This window comes from Chamaea fasciata, unplaced genomic scaffold (assembly GCF_029207755.1).
Source record: "Chamaea fasciata isolate MVZ Bird 193981 ecotype frontalis unplaced genomic scaffold, bChaFas1.0.hap1 SCAF_7, whole genome shotgun sequence".
In the NCBI taxonomy this organism is placed as follows: domain Eukaryota; kingdom Metazoa; phylum Chordata; class Aves; order Passeriformes; family Sylviidae; genus Chamaea; species Chamaea fasciata.
In genome coordinates this window covers 3,253,223-3,273,641 of record NW_027094092.1, presented here as the reverse complement: position 1 = coordinate 3,273,641, position 20,419 = coordinate 3,253,223, and the positions used below count along the sequence as shown (strand labels likewise).

General features: G+C 41.3%; 1 protein-coding gene across 1 annotated transcript in view; it reads left to right on the top strand.

Annotated features, from left to right (window-relative positions):
- Nucleotides 1–19,960, top strand: part of KIAA1549L (KIAA1549 like) — a 67,077-nt gene extending 47,117 nt beyond the window's left edge. Inside the window, exons 16-20 of the mRNA XM_066187226.1 lie at nucleotides 2,370–2,717; nucleotides 9,710–9,807; nucleotides 10,588–10,733; nucleotides 14,549–14,697; nucleotides 17,832–19,960. Of these exons, the coding sequence (XP_066043323.1) occupies nucleotides 2,370–2,717; nucleotides 9,710–9,807; nucleotides 10,588–10,733; nucleotides 14,549–14,697; nucleotides 17,832–18,113 (1,023 nt within the window). The 3' untranslated portion in view covers nucleotides 18,114–19,960. The remainder of the gene's footprint in view (nucleotides 1–2,369; nucleotides 2,718–9,709; nucleotides 9,808–10,587; nucleotides 10,734–14,548; nucleotides 14,698–17,831) is intronic.
- The last annotated feature ends 459 nt before the right edge of the window (nucleotides 19,961–20,419 follow it).

The window sequence follows — 20,419 nt, the reverse complement described above, 5'->3', positions numbered from 1 at the left end:
GGCTGTTTTTGGGATAAAAGGAAGAAAATGACCTTATTATACACGTCTAAGAGATCAGTATACAAAAGAATTCATGGACATAATTTTGTTGATATAGCTAAATGAATGCAATCCATCCCAAAGCTTATAGATTAACATTCACACAAAGAATTTTACTGATAAAGTTGCAGCAGCAGAATTATTCAAGAGGTATAGAAAGTCTGCCTCTCACTGCAGGGTTTTGTTTGCTTTCTTCATGTACCTCTAGTTCCTTCTATTATACAGTATCCGTGTATGATTTTATGTAATGGTTGCATTAATGTATAGTGGCCTCTATTTATGATAGTTACATGTTTCAGTTGATAGGATAGCAAATGGCATACCTCAGAAAGTGATAGGATGAGTGGAAATAGATTTTAAAAAACGAGGAACAGGAATGATTATTACTCTCCTCCAAAATCTTCATGTCAGCTTTTATATTGATAAATCAAAGCTCCCTTAATGTTGGCTGCTAGTATGCATCTTGTATACACGTGATATATTTTAAACCTTGTGTGGAGGTCTCATGGCTTCACCAGTGAGTTGTAGTAGAAAACCTGATTTATTTCAGCCTTGGGTACTAATAGGTCTGTGTGGGATTCCACTCGCATTTTTGCAGTCATGAGCAAATCGAAGAACCATGGTTATTAATCATCCAGTCAGGACATTATGATTTCAGAGGCTCTTTGGCTGCACTTACAAAAACTACCATTGCATTTTATAGTCAGGCTACTAAAAAGGGTGTGGCTTTTATATATTGTAGCAACACAAACAATAATGGAATCAAAATGCAGCAAGGAAATTAAGGGAAAGTGTATGGCTGAAGATGTCCTACAAAGTTTTGTCCATTTAAGATCATTTGGTGCAGTTGCATTCTCCCTTTCCCAATCTGATGTGTGTACCACTTGGGAAGCCTGAATTTGAGTTTGTAGTTTTGAATTTAGACAATATACTTTATAACCATGACTATAAAAATTATGGTTAAATTCTAATGTGCAAATCATTAATTTTTATCTCAATTTTTCTCGTGTTTTACAGCCGTATTTCCATTAAATACAAAATATAGCGATACTTAAAACAGAGAAAGCAAATTAATATTTTACTTAGGTTTATTATCAATTTTCACTATCAGTGTACGTTTCTGAGTGGCTGACTACAGAAGAAGAAACTCAGTTTGATATTTCCCTCTGAAAAGGAAGAAATGTGTATTATGATTGTCCTACAGCTTGTAAAAGCTTGGGAGCACAGTCGCTTATCTGTTCAGGTGTGTAAAAGCACTATTACAAGGGAAAAAAAAAGCCACACTTGGAGCTACAGAACACTGAATGGATCAGGATAGCGCTGGAATTTTTAACAAGAACATCCTGTTTTATTCTTTTATTTATGGCTATTTTAAACGCTAGCACAGTTTCTAACCACATGCTATATATAGAAGGATGCACGTATCCTATTGCTCATCCCAGTTATCCTGGCATAGTCCATGCATTTTACAGGTATTTAAAGAATTATAAGGAATCAGTTGCTGGTTTAAAACATATGTTTTTAAAACTCCGGGGTGTAAAACTGGTCTCACAAAGTACAGATGAAGGGCGGTATTCCACTTTCAACTCCTTGCAATGTGATGATTGTTTTCCAAAAAAAAAAAAAAAATCAGGGAGGTGATTTCTGTTTGTACTTACCTGTACAGAAGGAATCACCCTAGGATGTAACCCTTCAAGCTAAGCTGCCCAGGCAATATCTGCTTGTTGGAGAATGTGCTTCATTCCCTGTTCGCAGGTTAACTTTGCATGAATACCTCTCACTCCTGCTTGGGGGCTGGGTAAGACCCCTGAGCTGGGCCAGGGTGTTCTCTGCAAGGAGCAGGACTGAGTGTGTGGTGTCATTGTTAGGAAGTCCAGAGAAACTCCTAAGCTTTTGTTCTTCAGAGATCTTAATGTGAGAGCACGAACAAAGGAATTTCAGTCCCTCTAGCTCTAATAAGCTGTCCCTTGTAGGGGGTCCTTCACAGTGATGGCACTATTCAGGGAACCATTCTCTTCCTCGCACAGGCACAGTCGTACTGCCATTGATACCACAACTAAGACAAGAATTCAAACATTAGTTCTAATTGTTTTAAAGTGAGTCGTTGACAGTTTAATCTGCCACAGAGTGTCCCTGCTACTTTTCCCACCAAAGAATGTAGAATATAAGAGGCTATTATACTCCCCTGCATCATGCAATTTCTTTCCAGTATTTGTCGTGCATCTACGCTGTCACAATTCCCGATTTGTACGTCTGTGTTTGAGAACGTTGAAGCAGCACAAACGCTGTCTTGTAAAACCTTTGACGCACACTTTTACTCCCCCCACCAGACCGAGCCTGAAATTATAGAAGAGACCAACGTTGACCGTGTCAACGAGCCGCGGAACTACGGCAGGGCCCGGCAGGCCAAGGGCCACTCGGAGACGTCGACGCTGAGCTCGCAGCCGTCCATCGACGAGGTGCGGCAGCAGATGCACATGCTGCTGGAGGAGGCCTTCAGCCTGGCCTCTGCTGGCCACGGGGGCCAGCCCCGGCAGGACGCCTACGGCTCGGCCCCACACCTGCCCTACTCCGAGGTGGTGACCAGCGCCCCGGGCACCATGACCCGTCCTCGGGCGGGCGTGCAGTGGGTGCCCACCTACAGGCCGGAAATGTACCAGTACAGCTTGCCCAGGCCCGTAAGTGGAGCTTCTCTACGCTGTAATGTCAGAAAGGGGTTTCTCTTCTGAGCCACGGGGTTTTTTTTGTTTTTTAAAGCAGTCTGTCGCGTTTTATCTTCTTTTTTTGCCGGGGTCGGGATTAAATGGGCGAGACGGTGTTTCTCGTTGGGACTCAGATGTTTATTAACTCTTATCTATGTTACAGTCTAACAAACTGTGAGTTCTACAGCACTTCTAGCTAACAAACTTAAAGATGGCCCCTATCTCTCTCTCTCCAAGGCCTTTTAAGGGTAAACTGTCCAATTAAGAAATGACACCTCAATTATTTTTACTTTTAACCCAATAAACTAACTCACGGCCCGCAATGTGGACTTTTCTATCCAATTACAAAATACCACCCAAATCCACAAAGAAGAAGGTGAAAAAGGAGGACCGGCCTCCGCCCTAAAACCTCCATCTTTCAAGATATATATTACTATATTCTAAACCCTCAAACTCGAAGTTTTCCACCGTGTGATATTACACACTTCTATTCAAACTCCACACCCATAATCCCAGTTCTGTCATTCAGTTTTGGAAGCCTTCTCCACGGCCTCAAGTCAAAGGCAGTGTTTGCCTGGGGGTCAGTGCCTGTCAGCACAGAAAGCCTGAAATTCTCAGTGACCAGGGTTCCAACGGTAGTCCCCTTTATGTGCTTAAAACCAGATGCTTACAGGAAATAAGTACATGTAGAGTGGTGCACATATATATATACACACACACACACACACACACACATATGTGCTTGCTTATATACAAACCTGGAGTTTGCAGTTGGGAGGATGAGTGAGCCACACGCATACACCGTGAAAGACTCAGTATCTATTTTAGCAGCAAGGTTGTCTTGTCTAAGTTGCACTAAGAATTAAAAGAATAGGCCGCAGGCTGTTCAACAGCTCCCAAACTCGGTGAATGCTTATTAGGAATCAGTGGGGTTTTATGGAATAGCTATGGTGACATATGGGTAGGGAATACCAACACTTCGGCATCACTGGAGAGGTTCACCCGCAAGGGCAGTCTGAAATGTGGGCTGTTATTGGTAGTCTTGCACTTACAGCTATTGGCTTGAGTCTCTAGAGAAGAAATCTAGAGAAGATTTAATTCCGCAGGTCTCCTAGTTGACCTCATAACTCACTTTCTCCTGCATTTTCTAGCCTCAAGCAGCAGCTAACGTGTCCTCACCTCACAGAAGTAATACATGAATTAGGAACTTAAACCCAAGGGTGGAAATTGTTAAGGGAATTTTGTAGGTGTCTAGACAGCAGTGACACTAGCACTGTGCACACCCGCACGTGTGAAACTGCCCCTGAATTCCCACGTATGGTAACGTGAAACTCAGCAATAAATTTTCTTTTATATCAGATACAAATCTAAACCAGAGGTGATTGCTTTCAGATAAGAAATAGCCCATCTAACAATACCAGTGTGATAAACCGTTCATTCTAAGGCTTTTTTTGGTCATAAATTATTTTTTTTTAAAGAATGTGTTTCAAACTGGGTCCTTAACTCTGGCCAGAATAAGAGGATAATGCCGAAAAATGTCCTCAGTTCAAAATAACCATTACCATGACTTCCTTCCACGACAATAAAAAATACATTAAAGGATGCTGCTTCTGAGCTATTCTGAACATAGCCGAAAGCCAGTGGCACTGCCTGCAAACGTTCAGGTTGGTGCTATTTAAATCATGCTAAAGGTTATTTCTGGCACTTTGAAATTGGTCCCATGAAATTCGTACACCATATAATCATATTTTATGGTTAGAATTCGATTAAAAGCTTAAGAGACAGCTAATGGGGAGTCAAATTACCTCGACACTTCAAAGAATCTATCTAAAATGAAATTAAAAATATTATACCGTGAGAGGTTTTTAAAAAATACAATAGCCACTCTTTTTATGAGTGATGATTCACTGATAAATGAACGATTCACTGTTGTCTTTCTAAGACTTATTGCTCTCCTAAATCATCTGCATATTTGGGACCTTTTGCTTATCTTTCCAGCATTCTGAGGACGGAATTCAATTCCCTGAAGATAGCTGATTGCCACAGATTAGGATAGGCACAGACTGCCTTTGGATAAGGGCTGGTAATTGATAGTTTTCTGCATATCAGTTTCAGGAATATGCACTGTGCTCCAACCACCCCGTTTTCTGATTTGTTCTCATGGGGATGGAGGGTTGGAATTGAAAATATCCCCAGCTTTAGGGATGAGAGGTGCCTGTGCACTGGGATGTTTGTTACCTCTGTAAACCAAGAATTAGTAATTTTTACCCTTTCTTAAAATTCAGTTCTTAGCGGCAACTAAAAGTCAACATCAACAATGCTGTTACAATTCAAAACACTGAGCATTTTGAAAATGAAAATGTAAACTTTGAAAATTCAAGAGCATTTTTTGTGCTTGGATGGAACAAGTGCAGAAGAAACACAGAACTAAAGAGTGTTTAGTTCAAATTGTGGATCTTTAACTTTTTGTAGTCAACTTCTTGTCTAGTCCCACCATCAAACATTTGTGTATCTCTCCAGAGTGTGCACGCACCCTTTTCTTCCTTTTCCATTTTCTTCTCCCTTTTGAGGCTTTCTGTGTGGTTTTTATTTGTTTGTTTGGGTTTTTTCTGTACATGCTGCCATTAATACCAAAATTATCTGTAGCTCTTGTGAGGGAATGCCTGTTTGCCAACCTGCCTGTTGGGCCACCTGTGAAAAGAGGATTCCTCCACACAGGGCTCACGCCTTCTCCTGGCAGAGGAAAGCCAGTGAAATACAAACTCTCCCTGTTGTTCTGGAGCTTCCAAAAACATGCTGAGTAACACTTGGCTGAGTCCTTGGCACCCAGCTGGTGTGCTATGACTGGAGGATGGAATTAAAGAGTTGAACTTGTGACACCAGCCCGACCACCAGCTCCGTGCCTTGGTTGATCGTGTTGCAATTTTGGAAATTTGCTCAGCTGGGTCAAGTGAGAGCTGAGACCAGAGAAGAAAACTCTCCATCACAAAGCTGGACCAGTTTCCATCTAGAGCACTGAGACCCAGCACCACAAACAGGCACTGATGACCAGCACTTACAGCCTGAGTGACTGGTAAAGCATCCCTGTCCTCAGAGCTCCCCTTCATTGAACAGAGGTAAAGTGGGAGTATTTTACCAAAATTCAGCCACTTTCTGAAGCTGCTTAATCTAAAAACAGGACAGCTATAAAGGCAAAGCCAAATCAATAAATTTGCATTATTCCTGGATTACAATTTAATAAGCAAATAAGTTAAATCATTCTACAAGTTAACAAGGACACTGGCCTTTTAATTCCTCTGGTGAGATGTAAGGAGATGGCTATTTCTGTAATTAGAAGGCAACACAGAATACTTTCACCCAAGACCAATCTGTAAGTGGAAGGTGGTAAAATACTTCAATATTGGAACTAGGAACTTTGTAGCCTTGAAACTAAATGCAAAGTTTCTGCTTTGCCCTATAGTTGCTGTGTGCTGGCCTATGAACACAGGCTGAGAGACTTGGGATTGTTCAGCTTGGAGAAGAGATGGCTCCAGGGAGACCTTAGAGCACCTTCCACTACCTAAAGGAGCTACAAGAGAGCTGGAGAGGGGCTTTTTGCACAGGCATGTAGTGATAGGACAAGTAAAACTTGTCCTAAAACTTTAAACTGACAGAAGGCAGGGTTGGGTTAGGTCAGATACAGGCAAGGAATTCTGTATTGGGAGGGTGGTGAGGCACTGGAGCAGGCTGCCCAAAAAGTTGTGCGTGGCCCAGCTGTGGAAGTGTTCAAGGCCAGGCGGGATGGGGCTCTGAGCAACCCGGTCTAGTGGAAGGAGTCCCTGCCTGTTGCAAGGGGCATGGGCCTAGATGATCTTTCAGGTCCCTTCCAAACCATTCTGTGATTTTTCTTTTCTACATCCTGACGGGTGCTACCCTGGGCTGTCGTGGGTTGTAGGGGACAATGGTGCAGGTGTCTGCTGGTGGCTGGACTTTGGTCCTCCAGGGGATTTATTGTCCTTGGCCCAATGGCTGCTAAACTGCACTTCCTACTTTTGAACATTATTTATTAGTTTGCTTTTTAAATTGTCAGTGTTCTAGCCGCAGCAGATTCCTTCCTTGGCATTTCTTACTGGAAGGGTGGCACAGGGTCTGCACTCTGGATCTCAAGTGTGATTACTTCTGCCAGTGATTGTTATAGCCTTTGTATTATAGACGTTCTCATTTTTCAAAAAATGGAGTTTGGAACACATGCAGAATGTTTTCCTTCTTAAGACTTTTGTTCTTTTTGGGCTTTTGGTTTGTTTGTTTCTGTTTGGTTGGGGTTTTGTTTGGGTTTTTTTTTTGCTAATAACCAAAGGATCATTTAAAAAGGATAAATATATTTTGAAGAGTAAAATTAGGCAAATCTGTGAAATCAGCTGGGTTGTGTTTTTTGTTGTTTTCCTCTCTAACTCATTTCACAATGGTGAAGTGACTTCAATTCTACAATCATGCTGGTTGGCCAAGAGCATATGGGCCCATAAAAATCTTTAACAGGCCTCTGTGGTAAAACTTTGATTTCATTCAGCTTCTGAACACTTTTTTCCCATTTATATGTTGCCTGCAGGAAAACACTAATGCCCCAACCCATTGGAGAAACTCTAGAAATTTCACTGGAGCTCCGTCCCACAATGTTGGTGTGTGTGGCAGCTCAGGGCAACGAGGGCTGACTCCTTTCCCCTCTGGACAGACTGTTCCTCCGTGTGGTGTAGCAGATCTTTTTACAGGATTTTTCACTTTAACAGGATTTTTTCTGCCCAGCCATTAGCAAAATATTGCCACTCACTCAAAATTGTTCATCTCCCGTGTAAGCAACAAAATAAAGGCTTAGATTTTCTATTTTACTTCTTTTCCCTCAAAATTTCCAGTGCAAGTCACAGCATATTTTTGTGAACTGTGATCCCTTAAAATACCTAATCCCTCCTTTGATGTCCATGTTCCAAAGCACAACAGAGAAGAGAAAACCCAAATCTACCTCTGAGTCTCTGCCTACCCTGCTAAACAGCGTCTGGAGTCACTTTGCACTCCAAAACATTCTCTTGTGTGCTGTTCCTTTAAAATAGGGGGAATAAAAAGGATTTCATACTTGGCACAAATGCGTGCTGAGAGCAAGATGTGGGATGAAAGGCTTGTGCAGCCAGAAGGGAGTGTTCAGTCAGCCTGTGAGGGCACTGCCAGCTTTTGAGATGCAGGAGAGGCATTGCAGACCATTTCACATCCAGCACTACCAGGAGAAATATAATTGAGGTTTTCTTTGATGCGCATAACATTTGTTTTTTTCCCTACAGTTCTTTCATTAAAAATCAGTATTTCCAACCCCTGGCTAAGAAATGTACCAGTGTCTTTTAAGATGGTTTTTTTTTCCCCCCCACTTAAATGTAGAAATTCTTTAAATATCATGATAGCATGGTAAAAGTAAATATTAGGAGACGTTGTAGGTGGCACGAAAGAAAAAATTATTTTCAGAGATATGCCTTTGAGGGTGTCTAACCTGCTTTAAAAGGGATAGCAGTGAGAGGATAGAGAAAGATGCTGGGTCTGTACTGCATTTCCCTTGGAGACACATCAAAAATCAGTTTGATAAAGTTACCTTTCCTTTTTGTTGACCTAGTTTTGCAGGTGTTTGAGAATGAAGGTATTTGGAATACAGTCTAAATATGTAATTTTAAAAGATGATTACTGAAAGACAGTGTTTTCTGATATATAATGTAAGATTTATATTTCCCAATTCCAACCTAAATGTAGGTGGTAAGTCTGAAATAATCATGTAAATCCTGTAGGTTCTTTCTCTGGGCAGGAGATAGAGTGTGACTCATCCCATGTGTTTTAATGTGTTTTTAACTTTCACTGCTGTTTGTGGAGAAGCTTTTCTGGCAAAACCAGATTCTTCTTGTTTAGAGGGCCAAAGTCCCATCATTGCACTCCACTTTTTTTTGTTAAAATGCCATTGTCTTGATAGTGGTCAGCCTTTCCAAAATTTTTTATTTGTTATTGCTCTGATTTTATCTTTAATCCTGTACATTGCTCTGAAGCATCGTCAGGAAAACCGCAATTGAAAAAAAATCACAACCAAAGAATAAACCAAAACCCCATAGGAAAACAAAACCCCCACCCGTGATGTGTAAAAGAAAAATTTAAGTGAAGCATCTAGTTGAGAAATCATTCCTCTGTCTCTAAGTGATTTGGAGAAATTACGGCCTCTAATCTATGGCAGTGCAAAGGATTTAGGAGGAAAAATTTTTCCTGCACATCATTTCTTGGGTACCGTGGGTTTCACGCCTGCAATTATTCCTCCTTCACATGTATTAGTGACGAAATTCAGAATTACTGTGGGCAAGTTGCCTAATTTTGTGACTTTGTGGGTCAGGCCTGGTGTTCCTCTGGGTCAGTCTGCCTTTTCAGAACTGTTTGAGGCCTCCGTTGCTGTGTTGGAAAGTTACAGAACTTGTGAGTTTTGTGGAAAGTTTTCTTTTCATCTCTTGAAGGCTGAAAGGAAGAGGTTGAAATATGGATTGCTCACAGGCAGCTTCCCCATAGTACACACTGCTCTGAGGATTCCTTCTGGATCTTTGAAATACTTTTTTCCTGGAGAAAGTGAAAATACTCAGGTCTTTTTCCCATGATCCAAAGCAGATGCTGAGTCCCACATAATCACAATAGACCTGCTTTGCCAGCAAGTTACAAATGTCACAGAGATGGTGTTTCATATATTTTATTTTAATTAGACTTCCTCTTGTCTCTGAGCTCATTTTCAGGTTTTCTTCCACATTCAAAAGTCACCAAAGCACTGTAAATTCTCTAATAAATGCAATTATTGTTGATGCCACAAAAAGTTAGCTTCCCGTTGACTGGCACACGGAGCAAGTATTTAATTTCTGATTTTGTTTTGTTTTTCAATTTTACTGAGACCCACTGATGTTTCAGAAAATATTTATTTTCCTCTGTTACAGGCTTACAGATTTTCTCAGCTTCCTGAGATGGTAATGGGTTCTCCTCCCCCTCCAGTCCCTCCCAGAACAGGTCCTGTGGCTGTTGCCTCTCTCAGGAGGTATTTATCTGTTATTTTATTTTAGGCACGGTCTCTAAAACGCACTGTCAATAAGAATTGGGGCAAACCCTGAAGGGGTGCTTACAATGCACTTAAAAAAGATACATCCATGAAATTAGAAACGTGTTGGTTTTATTTCATTTTAACACAAAACGAAATAACATTGAATTTTCTGTTAGCTAGTCTGTGTCGATAAAAAAAATAGGAAATGCAGTCTCTTTTTTTCTCTGAAAGCATTCTTTGCCTCAGCTCTCATAATGGTGTGCTGGACTGATGCAGATAATTCACACCATCATTCTCCTGCTTTCCTGTCTTGTAAGGACTTGCAACATTTCCAAAGACGTTAGCACTTCCCGAGTGCAGTTAATGTTATTTACCACAGTGGTCTCCTACTGTATGTACACTGCTGTGACTGTCTGTAGACTGTGTTGGTGAATTATGGTAAAGCTCTGGTGAATTATGGTAAAGCTCTGGTTTTGGTGTTGTATTTCACAGGCATTTGTTCGAAGCAGCAAGCGAAGCCCCTGTAAGGTGGTAATAACATGCTTTGATAAAACGGCAACCAGGCTAAAAGGCTTGTTTGCAAACTTCTCCAGACTTCTCCAAACTTCTCCTGTTGTCCAGTTGTTTTCGAGACCTCTGTCATGCCAGAGCAGAGTTGGGTGGCTTGCTCCTCACTGGCTTGTCCTGCTGTAGGTGACAGGCCTCTGTGTGGCAACAGTTCTCACCTGTGGGTCAGAGTGACAAAAATTTCTATTTTTTATCTTTCTTAACGCACAGGTCTACATCAGATATCGGCAGTAAAGTGAGAATACCTGAGTCCAGTGGAGCAGACCAGGCTCAGCATCACGATCAGACACCTTTTGCACCGGGTTCAAGAGCTCCCATGTCTGTTGGTCCACTCGAGCAATCGGCTTTTCACTCAGGTGAAAAAATAATGCAGATTCAACTTGGAGCTTTGAGAGCCTTATAAGTTACTTTGGATATAAATGAATGAATAGGGTATAGCAAGTAAGGATGATTATTTGGAGGAAGACTGTATTTGGTGGGGTTTTTCCTGGTGCAGCTGAAGGAGCCTTCCAGAGGGTGGCCTGTCCCTTTGTAAGTGCATCACCAGCTGCACCGTAAAACACTCATCCTGCAGAAGCACCAGGAAATGGCCTTTTCTGAAGGTAGGATCCAGCAGTATTGTCCCAGATGTTCTGTGCTCAAGTATGGGATTCTGTTGGCACGTTAATCAGGACCCTGAATTGATAAAACCCAGCAAAACTGGTCATCTGTATTGCAAAATGCAGTAGAGTTTTTAGGGAGGGCTTAGAGGGTGTTGGTGGCAAAATAAATTGCAGTATTGGGACCGCTGTGTGACCTGTTTGTGCTGCACTTTGTACCAACCAAGCAAAGTGGGAGAGACAGGTAATGGGGGAGAAATGAGGGGAGAAATGGTTTTGATCCTTCCAATATTTTGTCAGCCAAGGTTATCGATCCAAGTGCCTGAAAACTTTTTTAAAGCTCCCTGTTTCCTCTTGAGAAACTTTACCCCTACTCCTGTCACAACAGTGGGCTATAGAGGAAGGCAAATGGAAGGTACGTGGCTCCTTCCCTTCAAAACACAAAGCCGTGGTGCTATTGCACAGTCAAAGGTAATCTGTCAGCTTTTCCCCCCTCCTGTTCTGGAGAAAACAGTTTCTGCTCAGAACTTGTTTTGGGTCTAAAAGTCCCAGTTTTAAAGGCCTAGTCAGTTCTGGGTCATTTTGATATGAGTTATACTTATAAATTTATTGATTTAATCATGAGATGAAGCTGTCATACTGTTTTGATGGTGTCTGGATAATATTTAGCTGGAAGAAAATATTTCAAATGGCTTCTTATAGGCAAAATGTGTTTCCTTGAAGAGTTATGGAAAAGAGCTTACAATATTCAAAGGAATTTTCCATTAGTTCAAAGCTTGGAAATTGATAAGTTTGTTAGACATTGCTCTGTCAATCTGCCAGAAAAAAAAATCCTTTCTTAGCTTCCTCAGAAGTAATAGAGCGTTATCTGCATTGTCTTTGACATCATCTGCTGAGAATCATAATGTGGCTAAGCAAATGTGTTGTCACTTAATTAAATACAGTAGGTTTGAAGGATCCATTCTACTCTCACTTCTTGTCATACCTTCTGCAAATGCTGCAGGACCTGAAAGGAGCAGATGCTCACTCACCCTCCCATTTCAAAACACATTTCAAGCTATAAAGTATGCCACGCTACCTAGACCTCTTCTTTATGTGTGCAGTAATGTGATCCGTGGGATACACTTTTTTATTGGATCCAGAAATGAGGAGATTTTATTGCTGTGGGTTGCTGAAGAGTGGCTGCAGTTCAGAAGAGACAAAATGACCTTCCTGTATGTTGTGGAGTTTGCCAGAATAATTCTGGGAGTAGTTGAAAGAAACTTTCATATATGAGAGGTGCTACAAAAGGCTGTAACACAAGTAAGGACAAGGACAATTGTGAGAAATGTGCAATTGTAATACAAGGCTTCTAACGTTCTGATATGAAAATAAGTTTTTATAGCCTCAGTACATGAAGAAACATTGCTGCAGGTGCTGATTTGGAATATTAATGCCTAATGTCACTCTCATCCAGCCCAGCATCAGCTCTAAGATAAGGATGTTGCAATAATAATTTAGGATAAGGAATTACATCAACCAATTGAATATTCATTCTGAGTAGTAGCTCCTTTTGCTGTGGTTAAATTGAAAGAGTGTTTTGCTGTAGAAGCCATGTGCCATGTACAGGGGCAGTACTTTCTTCTCTGTACATGTATGAAGAATGCTCATTTTTAGCTTTGCTAACTCATTGAAAATAGCAATCCTTGTGCTGTTTATGACCTGGAAGGACAAGTGATTGACCACACCTCTTCCCTTAGCCCACCCTCTTCCAAACGATGGGGCTGGAGGATTTGGGATAGAGGTGGTGTGTTTCTGCTCTGGAGAAAAATGTGCTACAAACCATATTTTACTCCTCTTCTCATGCCCTGATTGCATCCATAGCAATTCTGGCCTGGGGCTGCATGGGAGGTCATTGAGAAAGTGTAAATATCTGGGTTTATGGAGACTGCTTTGGGGATAGATGTCACTGGTGGAGTCTTTCTATCTCTGTGCACATGCCTAGGCAATGTCCCAGCATCTGTCAGAGCAGGCAGCATAACCCTCTTGAAGATTGTTCAGGACCAAAAATGTGCCAGGGCTGTAAATGAGATTCTGGGGGATGGGTATTTGAAGCAGCCAGTAATTGATGCTAATTCAATTATACTCCATATGAGTTTCAGGGAAAGGCCCATGTCTTTGTGATTTTGTCAGCATAGTGATATCATAGCTACTGAGAGCAATTAGTAGCAATATTCAAATGACGTGCAGTTGGAAGGGGGAGAAATTTTATTTTCTCTGCATTGATTCTAGTACAGAGAATCTGCCCAGCTGTGTAATGTTCCTGGGCTTCCATTCCTCAGTGGAAAATGTTGGAGTTGTACTTTGTTGTGTTTTTAAAGGATTTAGCGCCCTTCTGCTTTCATGTAAATTATGTTAGTTTTGCTACATTCTGTGAATCTGAAAAGTAAAATACACGTCCATGTAGTATAACTCAAGAAACAAGAAACCTAATAACTGATAAAGACGATATGCAGCTGTCCCATCCAGGATTTAGGGATGAGGATTTCACGCCCTCAGTGTGATGTTGGTGATTCACTGCTGGAGTCTGTCTTTGCCTGCAAATAGACACTAGAGGAAGTAAGACTTGACAGGGCAAGAAAGTTGTTTGTATTCTATTTTTAACTAGGCAAATACATGGAGTTATGAAAGCAAATCTCAAGGGAAATACGCACATTAGGATGCTGGTCTTCCAGACAGACCAGTTGTAGCCTGTGGATAATCTCTGTACCAAATTGTTCTCTGCATCTCTGTGGGCCACAGGAATAAAACTTCCCTGAGAGCAGACGTGACTATATCCAGGGATTTGGCTGAGACTTATGCCAGCATGGCTGGCTCCTTCCACACAAATTGGAGTGTGATAGTGGGATTTTAATCCAAGAGGCTTCCTGGATATTCCTATGCATGCATCTTAATCAAGAGGTGATAAACCAGACTTGGAATCAACAAATATTTATTGAAGTTGTAGCTGCGTAATTTATGGCAGTCATAGACCGTTCTTGGGAAAGGAACTGAGCAGGTAGAACCTTGGTATTTTTTGCAGAAGCATTGTAGTTCTATGATGGAATTGTTGAGAGTACAGCCTGTTAAACATATCAGTCACTTGTTTTGGTAGGTTTTTTGCCTAGAGATATTAGGAAGGACTGTGTAAACTGTGAAAAGAAAGGTGCACTACACTGAAACCCATGGTAACGACAGCTGAAAATTGAATGCAAGGAAGCAAACTTAAGGGAAGAAAAGCCTTTTGTCTAATGGGTCAAAGTGTTGACAAAGATCATTTGTTACAAGGATCGAGTTCTAGGGACACTTCACCTGAAGGCTGTACATGGTTATGAGGACAACTGCAAATCTTGCCTTCTCCAGTATTTCCCAGGGTTATGAAGATGCTCTACTCAGAGGATGGAACAAAAAAACCCCAGAACAACAAACTCAAAGCCCCAAACAAAAAACCCCAACAAACAAACATGAAATCCATATTTCATAAGCAATGTCTTCTGACTTACAGCTGAAAATCTCAGCCATTAATGATGCCTACTCTTTTTTTTATTTGACAGGAAACACGGTACCAGCAGTGTTTGCCATTCCAGCAAACCGACCTGGCTTCACGGGCTATTTTATCCCAACTCCTCCCACTGCCTACAGGAACCAAGCCTGGATGCCCTATGCTGGAGAGAATGAGTTGCCAGGGCAGTGGGCAGATTCTGTAAGCATCCTTGCTTCTCTAACCACCTGTGTTTGCTGTGTTTTGCACAAGAGGGGTTTTCAGCAAATATTCACTGGTCTACAAAGAAGCTGAAAAAGAATAATTTTTCCTTGAATGGGAATAGTCTCTAGTAGTGAAAAGCCGTAAGAGATGGCATAGATACTTCAGCTGTTCATAACATGAACTATAAGCAAGGTCTTTAGAGGGTGGAATCATTCACTAGGTTAGGGCCTGGCACCTGTTTAAAGTGGATGGGTTAAATGTCATTTTTCTTTCCCAAGAAAGGTTAAATTTTTGGATAGACATGTGTCAGAAGAAGGTGATGCTGCATCTCAGGGCAGCCTTGAGCTGTTTGAAAGCTGGGGAAGCATCTTACGCTCCTGGAGGCTTCTCTCAAGACAGCTTGGCTCCCAAATCTTACCTCCCAGCACTGCTGCAATCCTGCTGTGCAGTGTTTCAAATTCCCCCAAAGGCTGGCGTGACAGATCATAAATTAAATAATTAATTGCACAAACCCAGACTGGAACAGATGTAATTTTTAGCCCAAAGTAAACCTACATTTCAAAGAACTGAAGTTGAAACATCCTGAAATGAATTGCAGTAGTTTATCGTGTTTGAAACAATTTCTCAAATGTAGGGCTTTCTTTTTACACTAGGGGAAAAAAACATCAGTTCTTCTGCTTGAGCTCACATCTGCTATTTATGCAGAACCACTCCAGTCAAAAAACCTGGGAGATAGATTCAATTTCCTTGTGCAAATCGTCAACAGAACATTTTAATGAATTGCAGTTGAAATCTAAGTTGGCTTTGAGCAGCTAAGCAAGAGACAACAGAGTCATATCAATGTTCCAGGGGGCAGCTTTTTGTTGTTCACTCTTTATTACTGCTCCTGATGCCTGTGAGGAAAAGAATTTGGTATGACTTTGAGATGCAAGTTTGAATTTGGAGGCTGAACTGTCAGAAAAAAAGCTGCTCATTTGTAAGCTGAGCACACCTGCTGACGTGCCCCTGACACCTGGAGGCTTGTGGTGCTCTGGTATAAATTTTCTTCTCAGAGCTGCCTTTTAAAGCATGAAAAGCTTTATTTTCCTTTGTTGTTGTGGTGGTGTTTGGGTTTTTTTGTTTATTTATTTGTTTTACATGTGTTTTTAATCCTTCTGCCATCTTAAACCCAGGAGGCCCGTTGTACATTAGCAATGAATTAAAACGTTTTCTCTAAGAAGGGAAAAAAAAAGCCACAAAACAAATAAGGAAATTTTATTTGTCTTCCATTCATCCTCCCTTTTGTATCCCTACTCTTGGCTGCAGTCCCCTGGAAAAAGAGTCAGGTGTCACTTGTCAAAAGTGGATACTGAAACAAATGGATCAAAACCGCAAACGAAGTCTCCAGCCCCCAGCTCCTTCCTCTGGAAGAAGAGTATAACCCTGTTGTGGGTTTCCGTGTCTTCAGGGAAAGAGAAATGGAGAGGGATGCAAGAATTTGTCTGAAAAATAACCATGGCAATATAGAATTCAAAGGAAACAAATGTCCCCTCTAACTTCACTTACCCATGGCAGAGCTTTAACAACTCCTTGTTACGCAGATTTTCAGGTGGCTTTGCGGCAGAGGTAAAAATGCAGAAACTACTGCAGTTTCCACAATGAACTTGCAAATCTGTCGAGAAATTGTCTTTATTTGAAAATCATTACTTGGGGAGCTAGTAATAGCGCTAGCAACATAGCACAGTCAGAAAGCCTGAATAAAAGTGAATAGCATGAAGATCCAAAGTAATACTCAGGATTTGAATTTCTGGACATGTCCTGGTTTATGAGCTTTTAGATTATAGCTTGATCACATTTCCAAGATTTTTTTACAAGTTTTGAGAACAGAGGCTTAGTGTCATCTATAAGATTCTTTATTTTTCACACATTTCTTCTAGCCTAGACTGTAAACAAGGGAATAGAGGAAACAGGAGATTTGACAACAAGGAATTATTTTATAAGCTCAATTACTGTACTATGTTATTCTCTGAGACAAATGGTAAGTACTGAAACACTAAGTTCTGTGCGACAAGGCAACTATCCACAAAGCACTTGTTTCCCCAACTGCTGGATGCTGCTCAGTGAAAACAGTAACTTGGTGGTCTCTGGTGGCCTGTTCACATGTTCTAGTAAAATCACCTTTTGAAGAGCCTGTTGTGAACTAAACAGAGGTGCCTACATCTAACGATCACTTTCATAGCATACCTGCTTCCTGCATTTGTCTCATCACACTGTAGTGAACGTGTTTGACATTCTCTTCAGCATTTGATGGATACCCAAGGCTGTGTAGAGGATGTGTAAATCCTAATGTTCAGGCTTCAGGCATAAAGCCTTCATCAAAATTAAGGCCTGTGGATTCCTGTTTTATGGACTTTTGGAAATCATAAGTACTATTTTTTATTTGATGTGTTAAAATCTTCTGAGTGCCAAAAAGACTGCTATTGTGGTGCATTGATTTGAGAAAGAAATTTAATCTCTCACTGTGACTAAAGGGCCTATGTTACTGTTTTAGTTTTAGCTGGTGTAACATGGGGCTGGAATCTGTGAAGTTACAAAACCGATGAATCCCTCATGTAATTCTGTTAAACATGACCAGAAATCCTGACACTTCTGAGCAGTCGGATATCCCTTTGAGTCTTGAGTTTCCAAACTGGCGCACCTGAGCTTATCCCTGTTGTCTGGATCTGGTGAGTTTCTGTTAGGAGCAGTGACACCAGACACTTAGCTGGCTTGGATTAGACAGTGGCTGCAAATCAGAAAACTCTGCTTTTCTATTCTGGGCTTTTTGGTGTACTAAAACCATGCTGTTTGTTTAAAACCAAGGTGTTTGCTAAGCACAGAGCACACTTTCAGAAAAACCTTTTCCCTTGGATTTTGGAGGTGATGACAGATGAGGACAAGCAGAGGTTTTTGCTGCTGCAGCTGGGACGTAAATGGCACGTGCCGGGATAGGCATTTGTGAGCAGAAGCTGGGAATTCGGAGGTTTGAATTATGCTCTGAATTCCCTTCATTTGGTCCTCTCTGTCACATCTGACAGTGCCCCGGGCAGGTTTGCGGTCCCTGGCGGGTCGATCGCCCCGTATAATATCTGTGCAATTCCCGTTCCCCGCAGGTCCCGCTTCCTGGCTACATCGAGGCTTACCCGCGGCCCCGCTACCAGCACAGCTCCCCATCCCGGCTGCCCCGGCAGTACAGCCAGCAGGGCAGCCTGCACCCCAGCCTGGAGCAGGCCCCCCTGGCCTCCGCCGCCGCCTCCCAGCAGAGCCTGGCCGACAACGACCCCTCGGACGCGCCGCTCACCAACATCTCCACCGCTGCCCTCGTCAAGGCGATAAGAGAAGAAGTGGCCAAGCTGGCCAAGAAGCAAACAGATATGTTTGAGTTCCAGGTCTAATATATCTGCTGTGCATAGTGTTTGTATCCTGCCAAGAAGGAGGTAGCTAAGAAAGGGACTCCTTTAATTTAATTTAATTTTCAGCTACAAGCTTTCTGTGAGTTGTGCCAAAGCGATGGCATCTTAATCTGTCTGAAAAGTCGACACTATGAAATGACTTAAAGCAGAGCAACGGGACTCTGAAGACATGAAATTCTGCTTTCCAGCTAAGGAAAAGCTGCCAGGAAACTGTTTCATACTGATGAAATCAACCATATGCAATTGTTTGTCCCTTTGCTCTTGTATTATGACCCATCATCACTAAAGATGCTGCTGAACGTGTCTGCGCCACAAGAAGTTTTATTTGCGGGCCCAGAGGTGGAGCTGCTGAAAATAACTTCTGCATGCCGAAACTTTGATTCAAGAAGAAAAAACGTGCAGAACAGGGTTTGCTGGAGGCCGCGGCTGGCGTGGCAGTGGCCATGTTAATTGTTTGCTGCGGGACATTGTATAAGGGGTGCTGATTTCAGCAGTGCAGAGTCAATTCAGCCTTTTCATCCCAGAGACTGTATTCAAACCAAAAGAATTCAACATGATTAAGTAATACAAATAAAAGCCCTGTAAATAGCTCAGAGTCTCTGCATCCTATTAACAGTACAAAGAAGTGAAAGAAGAGAGGACTGTGAAGAAGGTGAATGACATTTCGATATTTGGTGGCTACCTTGTCCCTCAGTGCCACTGATGAGTTGTGGAGGAGATTTTTTTTTTTTGGCGTGAGAGAATACAGTGCATGAAGAGCCAGCAAAGGATATTGGTGCTAAAATCTTCCAAGAGAAATGAAGAAAGGTTATTTGTGTTTGCTCTGTAATCGGGCTTTTCACTCTGAATGCATGTGATGCTGGTAAACCTGACACCTTTAAATCCTTCCAACCTGGAAAAAGGAATACACTTGCTTGGACAAGGAAACATCTGTTCAACACAGTGCTTTTTTTTCTCTTTCTTTAACAATGCTATCTACTAAAGTGATGCCAGGAAGTGCTACCTGAAGCTGCAGTTGATTTTGATTACGCTGGCACGGCGAATGCGCACCCAGGAAGTTCTGAATGTAGAGGACCTAATTACTATGTTAACATGTAAATAAGCTAACAGTTACACGGATTAACAAAATTACTAATGTTCTGTGAAAAAGAGAACATTGCCAGAAATTATGTCGACTTTATATTGTGCAAGATAAAGGTCACTGATTGTTACACAGAGTTGCGGTAGGAATCCAATCCCAGAAGAAAATCAAACCACTTGGATGGGACAGTAGTTAATATTTTGCAGTTGTAAAAACTAGTTGGAGATCATGAACAATTGTTTTCAGTTTCTTCAGCAATTAGATCCAGGAACTGAAGTTGTTGCAAAATTTGTTGTGTTGGGCGTGTTTGATGTCAGCTGGAGTTAAAGGTAATGTCCTTCATTTCTGTAGGTTATTTAGTTATCCTCAATTACTGTTTTGTCCGATCATTTCATTTCCCTGAGTTTCTTTGGTCTTAACTGATGTGGGAAAGGGAACTTGGTTTAGCTTTTTGGCCATAACTAAATTGAGAGAAGGAGAGAGAAGACTAGACTAGGGGATAGAAGAAGAAATTGATGAAGCACAAACTTTTAAACAGAGCTATTTTTCCCCCTAATAATTATATTATAAACCCTGACTGAGACTGTGATGAGTAATTATCCTAGACCATACAGACATCTTCTGCTCCAATACCTTGAATATTGCAGAAGCATTTGGAATGCTAGTTAATCTTTCAATAAATGTGAAATTTAATTTTTATTATTTAAAATCAGATATAAATAAAATGTATTTTTGTAATTTCTATGTATATATTGCTGTATATTTATATAAGTGGCTAGTCTGCTATAGTCAGAAAATTTCCATAAACGAAGTGGAAAGAAAAAAAAAAAAAACAAGGAAGGAAAAAAAAAAACCCCGGTAATTTTACTGATCAATATAAACATGCTACGTCTGGAGTACACAAATATACAATTGGGTGACTTGGATACTAAGCAACCAAAGAAACTCAATGTTTCTTATAAATACAAGTCTAGTAAAGGCTGTCTGCTGTCTCAGTTACCTGTCAGCAGATAATACTGATATTATCAGTGTAACACAACACAGCCAAATTGGGTTGAATTAATAGCTGGCTAAGAGCATCACACTTTAAAATAACAACTGAAAAATACAGGGCCAAACTCAGTGTGCCACAGAAAGACTGGTTCTGGTTGGCTTCAGAGGAAATTTCACTCACTGAGAGCAAGGCTGAGTTTCTCTACTGGGCTTT